This window comes from Triticum urartu, chromosome 2A (assembly GCF_056163025.1).
Source record: "Triticum urartu cultivar PI428250 chromosome 2A, HENAU_Tu73, whole genome shotgun sequence".
NCBI classification, from domain to species: domain Eukaryota; kingdom Viridiplantae; phylum Streptophyta; class Magnoliopsida; order Poales; family Poaceae; genus Triticum; species Triticum urartu.
Window position 1 is genome coordinate 69,429,083 of NC_141874.1, and position 22,331 is coordinate 69,451,413.

At 47.2% G+C, this 22,331-nt stretch overlaps 3 protein-coding genes across 3 annotated transcripts; 2 read left to right on the forward strand and 1 right to left on the reverse strand.

Moving 5' to 3' along the window:
- Nucleotides 1-13,149: 13,149 nt before the first annotated feature.
- On the reverse strand, nt 13,150-14,737 carry LOC125540989 (peroxidase 22.3). Its single transcript, XM_048704495.2, has 3 exons — nt 14,457-14,737; nt 14,094-14,303; nt 13,150-13,948 (listed from the first exon to the last, which is right to left on the reverse strand). Exons 1-3 carry the CDS (start codon nt 14,730-14,732, stop codon nt 13,370-13,372), a joined length of 1,065 nt encoding a protein of 354 aa, XP_048560452.2. The 5' UTR covers nt 14,733-14,737; the 3' UTR covers nt 13,150-13,369.
- Nucleotides 14,738-17,088: 2,351 nt separating this feature from the next.
- Nucleotides 17,089-17,975, forward strand: LOC147983825 (uncharacterized). The gene has a single exon (XM_087540880.1). The coding sequence runs from the start codon at nt 17,214-17,216 to the stop codon at nt 17,973-17,975; it is 762 nt and encodes a 253-aa protein (XP_087397006.1). The 5' UTR covers nt 17,089-17,213.
- Nucleotides 17,976-20,977: 3,002 nt separating this feature from the next.
- On the forward strand, nt 20,978-22,120 carry LOC147983826 (uncharacterized). The gene has a single exon (XM_087540881.1). The coding sequence runs from the start codon at nt 20,978-20,980 to the stop codon at nt 22,118-22,120; it is 1,143 nt and encodes a 380-aa protein (XP_087397007.1).
- Nucleotides 22,121-22,331: the final 211 nt, after the last annotated feature.

Here is a 22,331-nt window from a genome sequence, read left to right on the forward strand (position 1 = left end):
GGTCCCGGTTGGTGGCACCAACCGGGACTAAAGGGGGGCATTGGTCACAGTTGGTGGCACCAACCGTGACCAATGCCCCCCTTTCGTCCCGATTGGTGCCACCAACCGGGACCACAGGCCGCCGCTTCCCGCCCTTTGGACTGCTGAAAATTGGCCTTTGGTCCCGATTGATGGCACGAACCGGGACCATAGGTAGGCATTCGTCCCGGTTCGTGCCACGAACTGGAACCAATGCTCTGGCTATATATACAAACACTTTGGAAATTTTCACTCTCATCTCTCACAGTTGCCGCCCCGACGCTGACGCCGCCAGGCTGCCCCGCCGTCGCCGTCGCCTCGCCCGTGCCCGTCGTCACCCGCGCCCTCGCCGTTGCCCGCGTCGCCCGCGCCCTCGTCGTCGCCTACCGTCACCCGCCCCCTGCCCTAACGCGCGCCGCCCCGGCCCGCCCCTGCCCCGACGCGCGCCGCCCCGGCCCACCCACGTCGCCGTCGCCCACGCCCCTGCCCCGACGCGCGCGCCCCGGCCCGCCCTCGCCGTCGCCTGCGCCCCTGCCCCGACGCCATCCTCGCGCCGACCCCGCGCGCGCGGTCCTCTCCTCAGCTTGGTCCGGCCGCCGGCGCCCTCCCTTTGCAATTTTTTTCATATATATGCTTGTTATATATATATATATGCTTGTTATATATATATATGTAATGATTTTTTATAGAATATGATGTTTTTTTCATAGATGATCACATATATGATGTATGCACGAATGTGGATGAAATATGATGTTTTTTGTTCATAGAACATGATGTTTTTTTAATTCACATATTTTTTTTGTTCATGAGAGAGGCGGGGATGTTGAGGGATCATAGATTTATTTTTTCAGAATTTTCTATCGTGCATAGACGGATTTTAGACCACGGGAGCACCCCCTCCCTATCGTTGCAAAATTTGCTAAGTGATATTAAGAAGGAAGGAAAAGAAGTATAGGAAAGAAAGAAAATAAGAAGAGGAAAGAAAGAAGAAGAGGAGAGGAAGAAGAGGAGAAATAAATAAGAAGAAGAAAAAATAAGAAAAAGAAGAGGAGAAGAAGAAAGGAATAGTGGAGAAGAAGAGAAAATAGAATATATTTAGGGTTTCCTATACCGCTCGGTGACCCTTGACGACCCTCGTTCTCGATAAAAAAAAGAGGAAGAAGAAGAAAAAAAGAGGAGAAGAAAGAATAGAGGAGTAGATTCTACTCCTCTATTCTTTCTTCTCCTCTTTTTTTCTTCTTCTTCGTTCTACTCCTCTATTCTTTCTTCTCCTCTTTTTTTCTTCTTCTTCGTCTTTTTTTATCCTTGAAGCGTTGTCGAGGCCACCCCAAACCCTAGAGATGCAGCATCGAGGCCACCCCAAACCCTAGAGAAGTAGCGTCGAGGCCACCCTAAACCCTAGGGTTCTTCTCCTCTATTCTTTCTTCTCCTCTTTTTTTTCTTCTTCTTCCTCTCTTTTTTATCAGGAACGAGGGTCGTCGAGGGACATATATGTAGTGTCGTCGTTGTCGATATACCCCCTCCCGATAGCTTCAACACGTGGGGGGGGGTCAATATTACCCCCTCCTTGAAGCGTTCTCGAGGCCACCCCAAACCCTTGAAGCGTTGTCGAGGCCACCCCAAACCCTAGAGAAGCAGCGTCGAGGCCACTAATTAATATATATGATTCCTTACTATGATTAGGTAGCTAGTTCTACGTTTGCCACTAATATATCCATCTGTCATGTTTGAATAATAATTGCCATGTTGTAAATATTTGTAGAAACTATGGACATCGTCCGAGACGAAGCAAAAGAAGCGTTGTTGAGGGACATAATCGCAGAAGGAAGTGATGCCGTCTCGTTGTTTCTCAATGACACCGATGGTCTGGAAGGAGAGGGTGAAGAAGCTGGCTACGGTGACCTAATGCCGGTGCAAGAAGAAGAACATGAGGACGGCTCCGGTGACCCAATGCCGGTGCAAGAAGGAGACCGTGATGACGGCTCCGGTGACCGAACCGAGTCCGGCCAGGTATATATATTAGTTAAGCCTGTGCTGACTAGCTAATTGATGCATTCATTGTTTTGGTATGTACACATATTAATTAAGTCTTTGTTCTTTTTTCTGGCCCTCCGGATCGAGCACAACTTTGGTAAAGAGACGAGGCCCAAAGAAAAAGTTGAGCTCGGATGAAAGGTTTGAGATCATAGCAATCGCGCCCGACGGCCAACGGATTGAACCCATCCGAACAAAGAACACATTTGTTGCTCAGTGTGGGGTTCTGGTTAGGGACAAGATCCCGATCAGCATCCAACAATGGTTTAAGCCGGCTACAGAAGACCCTGAGGTGTCTTATGTCAATGATATGCAGAAAAATGATCTTTGGACTGAGCTAAAGTCAAATTTCACCCTACCGCCAGAGGATAATCCAGAGAAGCCAGTTAAAGAGCAATTAATCAAGTCTTTTGCTCTTAAGAGGATGGCAAAACTATTCAGGAGGTGGAAGAAAGAGCTGAATAAGTTTGTCGAAAATAATAAGACACCAGAATTCAAGGGCAGATATGAGAAGATCAGAGATCACTGGCCCGCATTTGTGGCCCACAAGACATCGGAAAAGAGTAAGAAGATGTCGGCGAAAAACAAGCAAAATGCTGCGAAGAAGAAGCATCACCATCGCACGGGGTCAGGTGGCTACCTCGTAGCTCGGCCTAAGTGGGCCAAGACTGAGAATGATCTGGTTGATAAAGGGATCGAACCAGAGACAATTAACTGGCTAGATCGTTGCCGGACTTGGTTCTTCGGGGCTGGCGGAACCTTGGACCCTGTAATAGGGAAGTGCATTTGGACGAACGATCAAATGGACATACCAGTCAGGAAGCTTAAGCACTATATCGAAGCAGCGCAGCAAGGGACGTTCTTTCCAGACAGAGAGAACGACGAGCTCACAATGGCCCTCGGGAATCCTGAGCACCCTGGACGGACACGAGGCACGCCAGGCTCCATTCCGTGGAAGGTTGGGTTTCCGGACGCAGGCGGTTACAAATCCCATGAGAGGAGGAAAAAAGTGCAGCAGACCCAAATGCAGGCGCTGCAAGCAAGGGTACAAGCGATAGAGGAACGAGAAGCAAATCGCAGCAAACGTACTGCCGAAGCTTCCCCCGAAGCTACCCCGCCATCTCAGCAGAGAAGCAGCGTGGCTTCCACCGAGCTGCTTCAGCCGGAGCATGCCTTGACGGCTCCTGCCAGCTATCCCGTGGATGCTATCACGGAGTCTCAAAATTGCCACCTTATGACGCAATGGATGAATTTGAAGGTCGAGGCGGCTGTTGGCTCTGTTTATCCTACTGAACCCGGCGCAATTTTTCACTGCCGGCCGATTCTAGAAGGATATGCTAGGGTGATGGTGGATGAAATAACAGAGGGATTTGAGGACCTCCAGCTTGACCATCCTACCGGTGAAGGGGAGACTAGGCTGGGGTCTGCTCTGAAGACTCCATGCCTATGGCAGAAGGAGCTCATCAACCTTCCGAACTGGACGCCTCCGCCTCTTCCTCCTTCTCCGGCAAGTCAGGGCACTTCGCCTCATCCACCGCCTCCTCCTCTGGCGAGTCAGGGCACTCCGCCTCCTCCACCGCCTTCTCCTCCGGCGAGTGACGATCAGGGCACTCGACCGGCTTCTTCTCCAGCGCGTGGCGGCACTCCGCCTCCTTCTCCGCCTACGCCGACGCGCCCGAGCAGCCAGCCTCCTCCTTCTCCGCCTCGTCAGCAAGGGCGGAAGAGACCTGCCGCCACTCCGGCTGCTCCGGCGCATCGTAGTCCTTCTCCTCCGCCTCGTAAGCAAGTAAAGAAGACAACCGCTCCGTCTGCTCAGCCGACGTCTAGCAGTACGGCCAGAGGCGGGACGACATACAGATTCGGTCCTTCTCTGAAGACTCCAGAGAAGTTACCATACGAGAGGACCCCGGAGGAGAACGCCGAGATCGCACGAACCGAAGTGGATGACTGGTTTCAAGGGTTGAAAGCAAAGAGACATCCACTTCCGGAGGAGAAGATAGATCCGGTGAAAACGAAGCGCACTTTGGCTGCCCTGACAAAACCACCCAAGTCTCCCCCGAAAGGAAACTATGAGCGCATTATTGGAAAGGAATTTGCCGAAGCAGAGCGGTCGGGAAGTACTGTCAGTGATCAAAGGCTGAAAGAACGACGAGCTGGGAAACAAATTGCCCAGCTCGGCGAACAAGCGAAGCAATCGTGCCCCCCGCTCAAGGTGCCTAGCCACAACGTCGCTAATGATCCGAGGATGGTGCCCGGTTATAGCAATCTTGCAGATTACCTGCCCGACGATGTACATTATGAACCCATGGAGGTACAGATACAAAGATACGAGTACGGGAAGCCTCTCGTCAAAGATGAAAGATCTCTATCAACGATGATGCGAAGATTGCATGATTGGTACTTGAAAATCTGCAGAGACTCTGGGGGGAGGAGTACTTTGTATGTGAAAGTTAAAAAGGAGCATGACCTCGTTGGAATTGAACGGTTGCCTGTTCCATTTGAGGAGTTCTATCAGTTTTTCAATCAATTGGCCCTCGATAAAACAACAGTCTCCTGCTACTGTCTGTAAGTAGTACTACTTCTGTCATTAAGTCTCTTTATATAGCTCAGCTCTTTCATTGCATGTATTTATAATCATCCTCACTATATTATGCAGATCGAAGATCGCTGAATTGAAGAAAAGACAAGTCGGTGATATTGGGTTCATTAACACATATCTCATAGATGCAACTCAGGTTAAATTTCATGCCGCAGCTACCGAGGCCAACTTGCTACGATCGTTGGTAATAAATGAAAACAAAGATATAATACTCTTTCCTTACAACTTCAAGTGAGTGTTACTGTCTTGTGCGTATTCGGTTTTCCTTATATATTAGTCAAGGTTATAGTAATGTAATTGATGAGTTATGCATGCTTGTGCAGTTTTCACTATATTCTCCTAGAGATTAAGCTTGAGTAGGGACTAGTAACCGTCTTAGACTCAAGACAAAAAGATCCCCAGGACTATGCAGACATGACTCAAATACTCGAGAAGTAAGTTAAATCGATCATTATCCACCATATCAGCAACTTTTGTTCATTTCCTGATATATTAAGTAATTGTTTTCTTTGTCCGGCAGGGTTTGGAGAAAATTCACCAGAAAAGCTCCGGGACTGCCGAAGGAGCTGCAATTTAGACACCCGAAAGTAAGTATTATAGTAGCATGTTCCGCGCATCTACTAGTCATTCAAGTGCTAGTTTCATCAATACCATTTGGCATTCTTGCTTATCAGTTTGATTGACCTCTATTTATTGTAAAGTGGTTGTGGCAGGAACAAGGGAATGATTTCTGTGGATACTACGTTTGCGAGTCCATCCGCCACACGACCTGTGAGCGGGGCTACACTGACGAACAATATGAAGTACGTAAATAACAACATTCACAATTTTATTTTATTACCATCATTTGTGTTGAGTTTCATTCATTCATATATATATATATATATATATATATGTATGTATTGACCCCCTTCTTTGAATTAGATGTTTCGGAAGCGGGATGAACTCCTAGCACCAGCTCGCATGCGAGCAATTCAAGAGGAATTGGCGGCATTCTTTCTTGACCACGTGATCCCTGAAGACGGAGAATTCTATGTGGACCCTGAGTCCGTATGATTATATTTGTAAGAGATAATTATTGTATTTATGTAGCCGGTAGTGTAGGATAGATATACGAAAACTTGTTGTTCGACCAATCTCTCGGAGAAGGAGAGGTGGTCGATATCACTTCTCTCTGTATGCATATATGTTCATGACGATTTTCTGTTTCCTTCGTTTGCTTACTAGCTAGCTAGCGTGTCTAGTCCTCTCTATACGTATGTATAATACGTAGTGTCGACCAAGCACGGACATAAGAGATGACACTTCTCTCTATTAATTATAGCTAGCTAACACAATATATGAAACACCTAAATTAACCCCACAAAACCCCAACCCCCCCCCCTTCAAAAAAAATAATAAAAATCCCAACCACAGAAATGCTGACGCGTGGATGCCTATTGATTCCGGTTGGTGCCACCAACTGGGACCAAAGGGTCTTCTGTCTGGGCTCCGCGCACAGGCCACGTTGAGGCCCATCTGTCCCGGTTCTGGATTGAACCGGGACTAAAGGGACAGGGCATTAGTACCGACCCTTTAGTCCCGGTTCCAGAACCAGGACAAAAGGCCCTTACGAACTGGGACAACAGATCCTTTTTCTACCGGTGCCTAATCATATCGAGTAGACGAAAACATGCACACACACCAGTGGCATATCATATCTCTGCCGGATACTTACCCCACATGTGGTTTGTGTCTAAACGTACGTGTGGCAAGTTTGATCCATGGGTTCAGGTGACACATCATCCTCATTTTCAAAACCAACAACCATTCAGTAGAGCTAGTTAGCTAAGATGATAACACGAGTGCCCCCTTCTCCAATTAATTCGGACGTAAGCATAGTACATATGGTCCGGATCATAATTAGTGAGTGTTCTTTCGCTGCACCATGGACCAAATTCCATGGACGCATGCACCCGCGATGCAGGCTGGAAAAGGTGCCGGCGCAATGGCAGGCGCGTCCACATCAGGCAGTAAATTTCGCAGGTGACCACCAGCTGACCGTCATGCGGTTTCTTACTTGCCGGTACTCGAGACGCTCAGACAGCATGGTCCTGAACTACAGTGTTCAGTAGACCACTGGAGTGCCATGCTAAATGCACATACGAGATAGGGTATATCATTCTCATGGGCGTGCGCTATCTATGTGCGTCAGTCGTCCACCTCTAAAATTTGTCTCTTGCTCAAAAAATGAAATGCAACTACTTGTACAGTGTTGGTCCACTACTGTCTACTGATCTACTACGGTCCACGGGTTCGCCTCGTGTGGAACTTGTGTAGGAGTGGCCAGCTAGAGGACGAAATAGTAGTCCGAAAGGGCCAGCTCATTTGGACTGGTTTCGTGGGAAGGTCGGTATGAGTCCAAGACATTTCTGCCATGGTCTGACCGTTGTGCGGTCCCTTTCCATTAGGATCCAGTGCTAGCTTAATCTTAGCTTAGCTTTGACATGATGCGATCGTTGTCTCTGTTTTTTTAATCAAAACATGTAGTTATTGGCACTTGGCCCAACTAGCTCTAGTAATGACATCTCATGGTTACATTTGTGTGGGAAAGGGGGAGAGCTCAGGGATTATGGGCCGTCGGATTGTCTTTCCAAACGAGTGACAGCCGTTGGATCCGGGGTATGATTGGTCCGAGCCATTGCATGGAACCGAGATTGAAACGATGAACAATATTTTTTCTTCTCACCTTCGGTCAGCTATGTTGTCTCACTAGTGTGTGGGGTATAAATGTTGATGGGGCTCCTCTGTCATCTGCCGAGGGTGCAGACGCACATGGTGCATGCATTGTGTGGTAGAAATCTGCGGTTGCCGCACCCGTGGTTTCTAGATCCTGTCGAGGGCATAGATGAAATTCCACATGCTGGGTGTGTGCATGGTGTGGTGTGGATGCATGGTTGGGGTATGGATAGAGACGAGGAGGGTGTGTGCTTCTCTACTTCCTGCTCCTCGCTTCTTCCGATTGGGTGAGAACCCTAGCCGCCACTCACCATCCCCTCCTTTGTTCCTTGCAGCCGCCGCCGCGCTTCCTTCCTCCTCTTCTCCCCGTTCCTCTCTCATCGCCAAGCTCACCACCGCCAATTCTCTTCCCATAGAGCTCACCCCTCCCCGTTGTCGGGGAAACAAATACTGGCCGCCGCTTGCGGTGCTAATTCATAGAGAGGAGCACGCCATCGAGACGAGCCCTATTTAAAATTTTGGTTATATTTGGCCGGATTGTTTCTTAAGAAACACAATGCAAATGCAAATGCTCACATACATTCACTCCTATTTGAGATTGCCGAAATCAATACAATGCCTTGTACCCATCAGGAATGCTATCTCCCACAAAAGGAACACCGCCAAAAAATTTAGAATAGATCTTGAAAAATATGAGCACCCTTGCTAAGTCTAGAATTTGAATCCGGGTGGTCTATTTCCACAACAAAGAACCTAATCATTTGAGTTATGCTCAATTTGCTGCTAGAATAATTAATTAACTTCTTACTCACTATCTAATCAAATGGAAGAACGACCCCGTTCCTAAAAAAGTAAAGATGTGTAAATTTTTGCTGAAATAGATATGAGACGCGTGAAATAAATTAAATTGAAGCGAACTTAGTAATATTTCGTTGGGATTTTATGAATAGTGTCTAAAACTTTGTGAAAATTGACATGTGTTTATCACTAGAAAATTGTAAAATCATAAAAAAACGTTTGTTTCATGGAGAAAATGTTAGCGATAATTTGCAGAATAGAAGACGAACATATGAAAGAAAGTTGGGATTCAAAAGGAATTACAATGTGGCTAGAAAAGACTATATATATATATATATATATATATATATATATATATATATATATATATAGTGTTACTATTCATCACCCAGGGTGCAGAATAAGTTATTCTTCACCCGAGGTAATCTTACGATCATTTCATAATTAAATTACGTTTCGAATTCAAATAGTTACATTCGTATTGATTCACTACGTAAAATTTGACATAAGAAAAATAAAAATATAGGTCATAAGACAAGAAAATTTACAGTTTATGTGTATTTTAGACTATGTTTTTACGTTTGTAATTTTACATGATATAAAATATTTTTTACGTTTGTAATTTTACATAATATAAAATAATTTTAGACTATGTTTTTACGTTTGTAATTTTACATTATATATATATATATATATTTTCTTACAGTCCCTTTTTGCGTCGCAAATAAGACAAAACTTACGGAATGTAAAATTACGGTGCATTGATGGTAAAATAGAGAGGGGTGAAGAATAACTATTCCTCACCTAGGGTGACGAATAGCGCGACCCATATCTGTGCTGCCAAAGATCAACCGCATCACAGAGAGGCCCATAGCTAAACCTTTGTGAAACTCGACATGTGTTTATCTCTAGAAATTATAAAATAAAATAAAAAGGTCAATCGACATTCCATAGAGAAAATGTTAGGAATAATTTGCAGAATAGAAGATAAACATATACACTTTAGCTATACGTAAGTCGCCTGACACGATTTTGGGTAAGTCGATTTTTTTGACTGTTTATTTTTGCTTCAAGATTAGTCAATTTTTTCGTGGAGTTGTTTTGGCTGGTTGACAGACCACATATTTGGGCCAGTCAATTCCATATCGTGCAACCCTCCCTCTATCCCCCTTTGTACTTTTAGGTTTTCATTTGTTTTTGTTTTTCTTTCTTATTAGCCACCTTTTCTTTTTATTTTTTTGTGGGTATTCTTGAGATGTTGAGTAAGTGTAAATGTATACACCAGTATAAAATATGTGCGAAAATTGCGTTACTACATGGTTATTCTTTGCATACTAAAAAGAGTGTAATTTCAGTATAAAGTTGCGTGCAACTTTTTTTGTTTTTCATTTCTATTTCTTATAGGGTAATACCAATGCCACTAGTTCATTCTTCCTTATAAAACTTCTTTATGTTATTTTTTTAGTTAATATCTTCTTTTCTTATTTTTAAGGGTAATACCAATACCATTAATTTATTTTTTCTTAAGAAACATTTTTTCTTTCAGAAACACCACTATTGTATGTCTATTCTTGCATATTTTTACGAAGTATTTTTTTCTATATTGTCTGCAATTTTTTCATTTTTGTTTTAGATTTTTTATTTTCTTTCTTGTTGAAGGGTAATAGCAATTGCACCAATCCATTAAGTTTTTCTGAGAACCTCATTATTTTGATTATTTTATTTTTTTTTCTTTTTTCTTGAAGGGTAATACCAAAGCCACAAACTCATTCTTTCTTAGAAAACTTCATCTCTCTATAGGGAATCATGCTTTAATTTTTCAAAGAATTAAATTAAATATCTTGAATAAAAAAGGAAACTTGCAAATGGTAATATTGTTTTCATTTTGTTTTAGCTTTAATTCATTTTATTTCTTTCTTAATGGTAATACTAATCCCACTAATTCATTTCTTCGTCAGAACCTTCCTATTTTTATTCTAAAATTCGACTATTATATGCTTATTCTTGCATATTTTAAAATTTTACAAATTTGCCTGTATACTGTGTGAATTTTTTTTCATTTTCTTTCTTTTTAAAGGGGAATACCAAAGCCACGAATTCATTCTTTCTTAGAAATACTTTATTATTTTGATTTTGTTTTAGCCTTTCTTTTTTTTTCTTCTTTAATGGTAATACCAATGCTACTAATTCATTCATGATTAGAAAATCTTCTTCTTTTTTGTGAAATTCCATTATTATATGCTTATTCTAGCATACTTTGAAAAAAAATCACAATTTTGTGTAAATTTCATCCTTGTTTTTTATTTTCTTTCTTATTAAAGGGTAGTATCAAAAACCCTAATTCATTTATTTCTTAGAAAACTTCATTATTTTGATGTTGTTTTTGTTTTTATTTTATTCTATTTCTACTTTAATGGTAACACCAATGGTACTAATTCATTTCATTATTAGGAAATATTGTTTTTTACGAAGATTCCACCATTATATGTTTATTATTGCATATTTTTAAAAAACACAATTTTGTGTACATTGTCTGCATTTTTTTCATTGTTTGCTTTAAATTTTGATTTTCACTTTCTTTCTTGTTAAAGAGTAATACCAATGCCACTTATTTATACTTTATTGAAAAGATTTTTATTTCATTCTTAAAGGGTGTCTTTCTTATTAAAGGGTAATACCAAAGCCACTAATTCATTCTGTCTTAGAAAACTTCATTATTTTGTTTTTATAGTTTTTTTATTTTCTTTCTTCTTTAATTGTAATACCAATGCCATTAATTCATTCCTTCTTCCCCTTTTTATGAAAGTTGCAATGTTATATTTTCATTCTTGCATGTTATAAATAATCTCAATTTCTGTGTAATAGTGTGCAATTTTTTCCATTTATTTGTTTTAGTTTATTTTTATTTTCTTTCTTCTGGAAGGATTAGTTTTGCATTTGCTTTCTTTTTTGTTTATTTGGAATTGCATGCATGTATTTGTAGTACTCGTATATATCCATCATGAAAACACCTAGCCATGGTTGACTAATGGCAATGCACGTGGGATCCACCCTTGTCTGACATGGGAAGTACTAACAAACATACTACCTCCGGTCCTTTTTAGTCCGCATATAAGTTTTGTCCGAAGTCAAAGTATCCCTACTTTAGCCAAACTTATAGAAAAATGTATCAGCATTCACAATGCCAAATCGCCAGACCGCCGCGCCGCGTGAGCTCACGTGTCTCAAGGTTAGCACCATAACCATTCATATATGTCGATGCCTCAAAATAGAACCGTTGCAACCTATATGTAATGCCATATTACATGCTTTATAGCAAAAAGCAGGATGCTGAAGAGGGCAACGACGGGGGGTTGAGAAGGAGCAAAGAGAGAAGGAACGAGCAGAAACGCATGAAAGTTCCAAGATGCTCGAGCTAAAACTTGAGGTAGAACATTCTCTTAATTTAGCCTCATTCATTTTATAGCGATGAACAGTGCTCACATCACTCTCCTCTTATAGGCCCTTATGCAATCTCAAGGCAGAGAATGTGTCCATGTGTGCAACGCCGCTACAAACTTAGAATTTGCATGTGTTTTGCAATATGTGAACTTGCATGAAATAACACTATGTATGAATACGTAAACTTGTGTGTCATGTGCTCGAGCAATGTTTTTTTTCTCTATGAACTTGTATGAATCATTACCCTATGTGAACTAGTTTGAGTTATGCCTATGTGATCTAGTTTGAGTTATGCCTATGTGAACTAGTTTGAATTATGCCTATGTGAATATGTGTGTGATGTGCTCGAGGAATTTCTAACCCTCTAGGAGCTCCCACATTCATTTGATACGATGTCATTTTCTACACTGAAGATATAGACAGAAAATGTACATATTTGTTTTCGGTTGCAGGGATTACATAAGGACCAGCTTGATAACAACAGCAATGTGACACATTTCTGAGAGTAAAACTCGGAAACAGGCACCTTAACGAGAGTTACTCTCGGAAAAGGGGTCGCCTGAGCACTTTAACTACTGAAGTGCCATTCTTTTCCGAGGGCGCCTCTCGGAAAGGAATGACATTGCGCTCTCGAGTCTCGGTAAAAGTACCACTGCCATGTGGGACACGTGGGCCCACAGGTCAGGTTCAAATGTTTTAATCAATTATGGGATGCCGTGCAGTACCAGATTACTCTCGGTAACTAAAACACATCATATTATTCTTTTTAAAAATTTAACAAATAATTAGAATGTTTCATTGACAGGTGGGTCTAACGGGTCCACGTGTCAGGTCAGACTATTTCGGTGACAGGTGGTTTGCCGAGCGGTTGCTCGTGGCTCTTGGTATAGATAACAGCAAGTCATGAAGCCGTCAGTTGCAAACGAAGATGCCACTTGGCTAGTCTTTGGCGCGTGGGGCTCACGGGGTCTGTTGCATTTGCTGACTGTGCTTTGTTAGCGGTGATGCACAGTCGGCAACAATACCTCGTTGCCGTGAGCCCGTGGTTGCCGAATGCTGCTCTTGGCGTATATGCGTTTGCTGAGTGCCCGTGATTTGGCGCTAGGCGAACAGCCATGCACCTGGCGTATAAGCAAGTTGCAGTAGTGATTCGAAGCATGGATATAATCACATCTAGGATGATGGTTTCAAATAGCTACTGCCTCCGTAGACCCAATGTCTTATATTTGGAGACGGGTGTAGTATTATTCTATACCAATGCTACCTAAAACAGGAGTTGGATAGTGTTTTTTTCTTTTCTTTTTGTCTTATATTATTATTTATATCAATGAAAAATCCGTAGACCCAATTGTTCTATGGTTTGGGCTTAAAAAAACTTTGCTGAAACCGACATGAAACGTGTGAAAAATGTGAATCCCAAGTGATATTTCTTTGGCATTTTTGTGAACAATCTCTAAGAATTTGTGAAACCTGACATGATTTGTCTCTCGAAAATTATCAACCGTATGCTTCATACAGAAAATACTATCATTTGCAAGTATGTTACTACGAAATTTGCAGGAAAGAAGAGTAACATATAGAAGAATGTTGGGATAAAAAAAAGTGTACATAGAAAAGGATAGAAATAATGGAATACGTGGTACTACAATGCAAGGTGCTGAAAGGACACGCATGGTTCATTGTACGGCAAAAATACGGGTGGACTCTCACAGCAGCAGGTTGTTGGTCCACGCTGTCATTTCGGTGCAAATGGTGATCTTAGTTGGGGATGGAGCACTCTTTCCTGACCTGGCCCTGAGGAGAGCCAGGCGACGGGCCGAGGTTGGACATCTTCACCATGGCCGAGGCGAAGGCCTTAAAGAACACGGCCTGGGCAGAAGCGAAGCTGTTAACGATGACTTCGGTGTCACCGCTGGTTGCGGTGGCGTTGTACAACACCTGGTCGGAGTGCAGGAGCCCCTTGTTGGACTGGAGGTTGAGGAAGTAGGCGTTGTCGAACATGTCCTGGGTCGGGGGGGTCGCCGTGTCGTCCAGCGGGGCCAGGCTGTTGTCGTTGCCAGACGGGGTGCAGGTGTCGTTGAGCTTGTCCTGGAAGGTGGAGTCGATGTTGGGCTCGGTGTAGAGCCTGCTCCTGAAGTTCTTGCACTGCGCCATCCCGATGGTGTGGCCGCCAGAGAGGGCGACCATGTCGGTCAAGTTGAGCCCCTTGCCGGCGAAGCTGGCCTTGAGGCCGGCGACGTCCAAGAACGGCCCAGGCAGGTTCGCGTTGGCCAGAGCCACGGTAGCGTTGGCGGAGTCCTTCCTCCCCAGTTGAACCTCCCACGTCGGCCCTCCCAACTGTGTATGTATGCATCAGGAAGACAAAATCGAGTTATTATTTTGCCGTCGGTGCGCACAAAGTAAACAACCGGTAAACTTGGCGCTTCGCCACGCGATCGAGTCGAGTGAACTGGGATTGGGAGGTGATGGATCATTTTCTTACCGCGACGACGGAATCGCGAGCAGCGACGGCGAGGATGTCGGCGCAGGAGACGACGGGGTTGTTGCTGTAGGGCTTTTTGCACACGGCTTCCACATCCTTCTTGATTTGTTCGATGACCTCGAAGCCACGCAGCGATCCCACGTTCCCGAACGCGCCCCGCTCGTTGCCACCCACGCTAGTCTCATTCAGCAGAACGGACGCGTCACAGCCCTGCATGTGCGTACGTAGCCAGGCAACATATGCACGCTCGTTAGTCACTAGGTAGGTGTTCAGCAAATGAACAAAACCGAAACAGAACAAGTCTCGAAACAGGCTTTCGCCCAAGTCCAGCCCGGCTACATCTTAAGTATGTGAAAAACTTGCCTGGACAAAGCAGTCATGAAAGTGCAGCCGGAGCAGCGACGCGGCCATGCGGCGGTCGCTATTGATGGCCGTCTCCACGCCGGTCTTGATTTTTTCAAGAGCCAAAGGGCACGACTTGTCGTAGAATGTCGTCGACAGCTGCGCCGACGCCACTGTGGCCAGACACAGGAGCAACACGACTGATAGAGATGAAGATGCCATGACACAGGAGTACCTGTCGATAACTCGCTGCAGGAGATGAAGTTTTGCGGTGGATGCGGATGTCATTCCCTGCATATTCCATGCAGATATATATGAATAGCCGCTCGCAAGCTCGGTCATTCCCGGTTTTGGCCGGCGAATAATGTGGTGGCCAACCTGGCGTTTCATGTGCTAGCGGTTACTAGATCATTCCAGCCTTTTTCAGGGTTGTCGTATTGGTGCAACTCGCCGAGTGCATCGCGGAGTGCATTGTGCGCGCATGTGTCATGCATAGAGTCAAATGAACCAGCACTTGCGGGGAGTTGACTTGGATTGGACATTAGCAAGTAGCCATGTTTTGCAAAGTCATTCAAGGATGTATCATCCATATTCCATAGAGTGCATGGAAGTCAACGAAATTCTAAAACGACATAGTACTCTTTTCCTTTCGAATGCTCAAAAGCTGTGCATGAACTCTTACTTCCAATAAGTATTTTCAAACAAAAGAAATATGCTTCCTCTGCGCACATGGCCAAGTGCAATCCATCTGCTAGCTGGCTGTTAGATGATCGTTGCTGCTCTGCATCTTTTTTCTTTCCTTTTTCTCGGTGTCATCATGCTGTATTTCGCGTAGGTCAAGTGCATCGTGCACTAGTTTCAAAAAAAAAAGTGCATCGTGCACTGTTGTATCATGCATAGTCAAATTAATCAGCAGCTGCACATTGCAGAATGATTTTGATGGGAGTAGTACAGCGCACCATTAGCAGCCGTGGAATATTCATGGTTGCTTCAACGTCTTAGATGATTAAGTCTTATATATCTTAGGACGTTACATGCATACGCGTCATTCTGCATTCGAGGTATCGGATCGATGCTCTCTATGATTACCCAACCTCCGAATGTAGATATCTAAGAGATGATCCTACGAGCAACAATGGTGGATGAAAATACATTTTATCTTCTAATTGCCAATTAAGGGTATCGATGACTAATTGGCTATACGGTATATGATTGATCTGGTGCTGGGCATTAACGCGGTCCCTGGTATATATATGAACCCCAAATGCAGCGCCATACCTGGGTTCGCGGAACCGCTGTTAGAACTGTGCCTTGTAAGATTGATGAATGAATACGTGATTTGCTAGTGAAATCCAACTCACGCGTATTCATGTATATTATTTTAAATAGATCCCTGTTAGGAAAATGTATACACCTGACACAAACATAAACTACATATGTTTTCATTGATGACCGTGTTTCCTGGTACTATGGATGTTCGTTAATTAACTGAACTAGCGTTGGATAGGTACAGCAAGAGCAACGTCTCTTCATGTCAACAGTACATCTCAGATGTATTTATGTATGTATACCTCCTAAAAATCGAGAACGTGACATGTACTCAGGATCTTAACTAGTCTGCGTCGGGGTCACTCCGTGACTGTGGTAATAATAAAGATGATTTTTTTAGTAGTTAAAGAAAGGGCCGTATATCGGCCCTACGCCGTATGCCTCCCGCTCCGCTCCCCCCCCCCTGCTCTGGCGACCGCATCAGCGGCGACCTCGCCGGCCGCGCGTGGCTCCTTCCTCGCCTGCTGGTCCATGCCGCTGCCCCCGCCACCGGCGCTGGTTAAGTGGCCAGCTGCTCCACCTCCTGTGGCCATTCTGCATCGGCTGCCTGATGTGGCGCCGTCCCTTGGCTCAGGTCTGGATCCACCGTCCCGCCAGCCCGCCCCAGCCGCCGTGTCAGGCTCGGGCGTTGAGGAGGTGGCTGCTTCTCCGCTGGTCGCGCAGCATGGGCTGCTGGCTCAGGCCGCGGCGTGTGAGTCCTCGCGATCTCTGCTTGCCCAGGGCATTCAAGGCGAGGCAGACTTTAACCACGGTGTGCAGCCTGCTGCTGCGGGGTATTCAAGCCCGGGTACGGGGCGCGAGGAGGAGGCCGATGTGACCGGCGGCTGGCAGCTCGTCCGGGCACGCAACGCCCCGCGGCGCCCGGCTTTTGCCTCGTCGGCATTCAAGGCGCATCCCATCCCAAGCTGGCTTAAAGGGAGGTGTTGCCGTTGCATCGCCCCCGGACACCGAGCTGCAGACTGCCGAGACCCCATCCGCTGCACTCGCTGCCTGGAGAACCACCGCCGCGCCCGCGACTGCCGGAACAAGTGGCGCCCGCTGAGCTACCTCGCCCACCTCATCGCTCCACCGCCCCTGCCCCGTCCTGTTGTCGCGCCTCAGGAGGGCACTGCCCCACGCTTTGGAGCGGGCCGGGGCTGGGCGCTTCCTCCCCAGCAGCCTGCAGCGGCCGCCGTGTTCCCCAACCTCGCCGTCGCTGCTCCAATGGCCCGCAGGCTTGGAGACGCTGCATCAAGGCCAGAGGTGGACTACGTGGTCGTCCCGACCACCTCGGAGATGCAGGAGGAGTCGGCGCTCCTCTCCAGCAACGCAGCTGTCGCCTGGCTCGAGGGGGCTCGCGACGACGTGCCCGCTGCAACTGTTGCGGCAGCTTTCGCTGCCAAGTTCAGCATCAGGCAGGCGGACGTCACCGTCGTGCGCCACTACCCCGAGCAGTTCTTTGTCCGGTTCATGTACCAGCACCACTGCGCCAATGCAACGGACCGCGGCGACTTCCACCATGACGGCCTCCACATCTTCGTGCGCGCCTGGCGCCTGGAAGCCCATGCTGAGAATGAAGACCAGCTGCATCATGTGCGCCTCTGCATCGAAGGAATTCCTGTCCACGGCTGGAACAACTACGTCGCCACGTTCGTCATTGGGCACGGCTGCTCTCTGGACTACATCGAGAACAGGTCGCTACGAAGGGAGGACACGAGGTACCTCGCGCTGTGGGCGTGGACCGCCAACCCCGACGCGATCCTGAAGGTCAAGTGGCTCACTTTGCCGGCACGCGGCCAGCGGCGGCGTGGGCGGCGTGGCCTGCGGCACCGCGTGCTCATTCATCTGGACCTGCACGAGGACCACTCCAACGCATGCGAAGATGACGACAACCCTCCCACCCCAGACGTGAACGAGTTCACCTGGTACCCAGACATCGTCGACGGTGCTCCGCCTCCTGGCAGCCGGCGCACGGCTCCAGCTGCTCGCGACGACCGCCGCAACACGCGGCGCGACGACGCCGACGACTGCGACGGCAGCCATAGTAGAGATGGCTCAAGAGGTCAGACGGGGTGGGGCGACTGCATCCGCCGGTCTCTCTCCCGCAACGCGCGGGAGGGCCAGCGCGGGGCGGACCAGGACCGCTCTCGTGATCGCTCTGGTGGTGGCCGCCGCCACGATGTCGCGCCCACGGGTCTGCTTGCGGCAATCACTGAAGGAAATATGCCCTAGAGGCAATAATAAAGTTATTATTTATTTCCTTATTTCATGATAAATGTTTATTATTCATGCTAGAATTGTATTAATCGGAAACGTAATACATGTGTGAATACATAGACAAACAGAGTGTCACTAGTATGCCTCTACTTGACTAGCTCGTTAATCAAAGATGGTTATGTTTCCTAACCATGAACAAAGTGTTGTTATTTGATCAACGAGGTCACATCATTAGTTGAATGATCTGATTGACATGACCCATTCCATTAGCTTAGCACACGATCGTTTAGTATGTTGCTATTGCTTCCTTCATGACTTATACATGTTCCTATGACTATGAGATTATGCAACTCCCGTTTGCCGGAGGAACACTTTGGGTGCTACCAAACGTCACAACGTAACTGGGTGATTATAAAGGAGCATTACAGGTGTCTCCAAAGGTAGATGTTGAGTTGGCGTATTTCGAGATTAGGATTTGTCACTCCGATTGTCGGAGAGGTATCTCTGGGCCCTCTCGGTAATGCACATCACATAAGCCTTGCAAGCATTGCAACTAATTAGTTAGTTGCGAGATGATGTATTACGGAACGAGTAAAGAGACTTGCCGGTAACGAAATTGAACTAGGTATTGGATACAGACGATCGAATCTCGGGCAAGTAACATACCGATGACAAAGGGAACAACGTATGTTGTTATCCGGTCTGACCGATAAAGATCTTCGTAGAATATGTAGGAGCCAATATGGGCATCCAGGTCCCGCTATTGGTTATTGACCGGAGACGTGTCTCGGTCATGTCTACATTGTTCTCGAACCGTAGGGTCCGCACGCTTAAGGTTTCGATGATAGTTATATTATGAGTTTTGATGTACCGAAGGAGTTCGGAGTCCCGGATGAGATCGGGGACATGACGAGGAGTCTCGAAATGGTTGAGACGTAAATATTGATATATTGGACGACTATATTCGGACTTCGGAAAGGTTCCGAGTGATTCGGGTATTTTTCGGAGTACCGGAGAGTTACGGGAATTCGCTGGGAGAAGTATTGGGCCTTGATGGGCTTTAGTGGGAAGAGGAGAAAAGGCCTGCTGCGCCCCCCCTCCCCTCTAGTCCGAATTGGACTAGGGAAAAGGGGGCCGGCCACCTTTCCTACTCCTCCACTTCCTTCTCCCTTCCTCCCCTCTTGGTGGACTCCTACTAGGACTTGGAGTCCTAGTAGGACTCCACATCCTGGCCGCGCCTAGCCTTGGCCGGCCTCCTCCTCCTCCTCCATCCTTTATATACAGGGGCAGGGGGCACCCCATAGACACACAAGTTGATCCTTGAGATCGTTCCTTAGCCGTGTGCGGTGCCCCCTGCCACCATATTCCACCTCGATCATATCGTTGTAGTGCTTAGGCGAAGCCCTGCGTCGGTAGAACATCAAGATCGTCACCACATCGTCGTGCTGACGGAACTCTTCCCCGACGCTTTGCTGGATCGAAGCCCGGGGATCGTCATCGAGCTGTACGTGTGCTAAGAACTCGGAGGTGCCGGAGTAACGGTGCTTGGATCGGTCGGATCGGGAAGACGTACGACTACTTCCTCTATGTTGTGTGATCGCTTCCGCAGTCGGTCTGCGTTGGTACGTAGACAACACTCTCCCCTCTCGTTGCTATGCATCACCATGATCTTGCGTGTGCGTAGGAAAATTTTAAAATTACTACGTTCCCCAACAATCACCACCAGGGACGAGGTCACGGGACGCAGCCCGGTGCGTCAGGCGTCTCCACGATCTGGCCGCCGTCTCTCCCGCGACAACCTCACGGCGCCCAACTCCCCGACGTCGGTGCTGCCATCAACGCCTGGTTCTAAGCATGGTGGCTCGGCTGCGTCCTCGATGTCCGCGACGGAGCGGGGCGCCGTCGTGATCTGCGCTCCGGCTCACCTCATATCCCCGCTGCCATTGCTTTCCCCGGCTCGCCCTGGCTTCGAGGCATCCCCGACCTCGACGACGACATCGCCACTGCCGCTGGTGTCATCCCACACCCCTGCCGCCCCTGTGGCCACGGTGCTGGTGCCGGAAGACACCACTCCTCTGTTTCTGCCGTGCCCTGAGCCTATCATCGCGGAGCCCCCAAGGGCTTCCCTACCGCTGATGGCTGCGGGGCGGCGCAAGATGATGGCGGGGATGGACATTGCTCATGATGGCACCGGTGGTCTATCTCTTCGTTGCTTCAGTGCTTGGCTACGCAAAGTAGGAAGTCGCAAGGCCATTCCGGCTGCCAAGGCGGCAGAACTGCTGGTTTGCCATAACCTGGGCATTGTCCAGGATGGCGAGGATGTCACTGAACGGGCCCTGCTGCAGCTCTCGACCATGTTCAAGGAGTAGCTGCCTCTGGACGTGCTGGCGGCCTTGAGGGCCCTTTTCAAGGTCGGTGATGTGCAGGCAACAGCGGCGGAGGACGCGCTCATCTACCACGGCGGCGCGGATGGCCTGGACCATGAGGTGGTCTCTGGCGATGCGGCGAGGCAGACACCAGAAGAATAATTGATGCTCCAGCTCTACGCCTGTGCAACTTAAGTCTCAAATGTTAGTTCATCTTTGGTTAGCTTGTGTGCTCCCCTGTGTTTGTTACCTCGGATGGGCATGTCCATCGAGGGTTGCTACTCTGTTCATGGTTGCAGTGCTGACTGCTAGTTATTCCTGCCTTAGCTCTTGCCTATGTGTCTCCATGGTACCAATATGTTAGAGCAACATGTGAACATCCTAAGCTGGAACGTCAGGGGATTAAATGATCCAGATCGTCGGGCTACGGTCAATTAAACTATTTCCGCATCATCGTGCCAAATCATTTGCTTGCAAGAGTCTAAGCTTGAAAATATCGATTGCTACACAGCGGCCTTCCTGGGAGGGCAAAGGCTAAAAAGGTTTGCCCAAAGACCTGCCTCTGGAACTAGAGGAGGGATCCTGCTCCTTTGGGATGAGCTTGTCGTGGATGTGAGCAACATCACCCTCACGACGTACTGCCTTTCAGCCATGATACATGTCAAGGGCACCGAGGTGCATTTCAAACTAACAACAGTCTATGGCCCGACCGATCCTGCATGCAAGGATGCATTCTTCAACGAACTCGTCAGCCAAAAGCCACCAAATGGGGTGATGTGGCTAGCCAATGGGGACTTCAACCAAATCATTCGTGCTAGCGACAAGAATAAAAGAAATGTTAATAGGAGCCGCATAAACCGCTTCCGGGCCGCCCTTAACACTTGTGAATTGCAAGAGATTCGTCTTCAAAATAGGCGTTTCACATGGAGTAATGAACGAGAAAACCCGACTTTGTGCAAGTTGGACACCTTCTTCTGCAATGCTGATTGGGATGTCCAATTCAGCACCCATGTTCTTCATGCTCTGTGTTCTTCTCTGTCGCACCACTGCCCCCTATTACTCGCAGACGATAGGGGGCCTCGGCGGCCTAGGGCTTTCAAATTTGAAAATTTCTGGACCTCTATGCCAGGCTTCTTTGAGGTGGTGGAGAAGGCCTGGAATGAGCCATCAAACCACACCGAGCCATATCATGTGCTCCACCACAAGCTCAAGAAAACTGCCATTCGCCTGTCGGAATGGAGTAGAGGCCTATTCTCTAAGGCAAAGATCCACCCGCATGCCGCCCTGCCGGTGATCCTCCGGCTTGACCAAGCCCAAGAGGTGCGGACCCTTTCCGATGAGGAGAGCGACCTACGGACAAATCTCAAGAGGAGGGTGGTTAGCCTTGCGGTAATTGAGAGGGCCCGCAAGAAACAATGCTCAAAAATGGCCAACCTCAAGGAGGGTGACGCAAACACTAAATTTTTCCATCGACGGGTCAATGCTCGGAGACGGAAAAATCACATACATAGGCTAAAGCACAATCAAGGGTGGGTCACTGAGCATGAGATGAAAGAGGAGATTATTCATGGCCACTTATCTAGCGTCATGGGGCAAGGGACCCCCAGTGCGCTAGACCTCAACTGGGGGGAGCTAAATTTAGAGGAAATTGACTTGTCCACCTTGGACGACTGCATCACCGAGGAAGAGGTGAAGGAGGCCATAAACGAGATGCCAAAGGATAAAGCGCCCGGGCAGGACGGGTTCACCGGCATTTTTTCAGTAAATATTGGGGCACTATCAAAGGGGATGTGATGCGGGTGGTGCACCTCTTCCAGGACATCCATGGAACCAACCTTCACTGGCTCAACTCGGCGAATGTGGTTTTGCTCCCCAAGAAGGATGGGGAGGAGGGCATTGCTGACTACAGACCGATTAGCCTCATACACGGGATTGCAAAAATTATTGCAAAGATCCTAGCAATCCGACTATGACCTCACATGGATGTTTTAGTTTCCAATGCCCA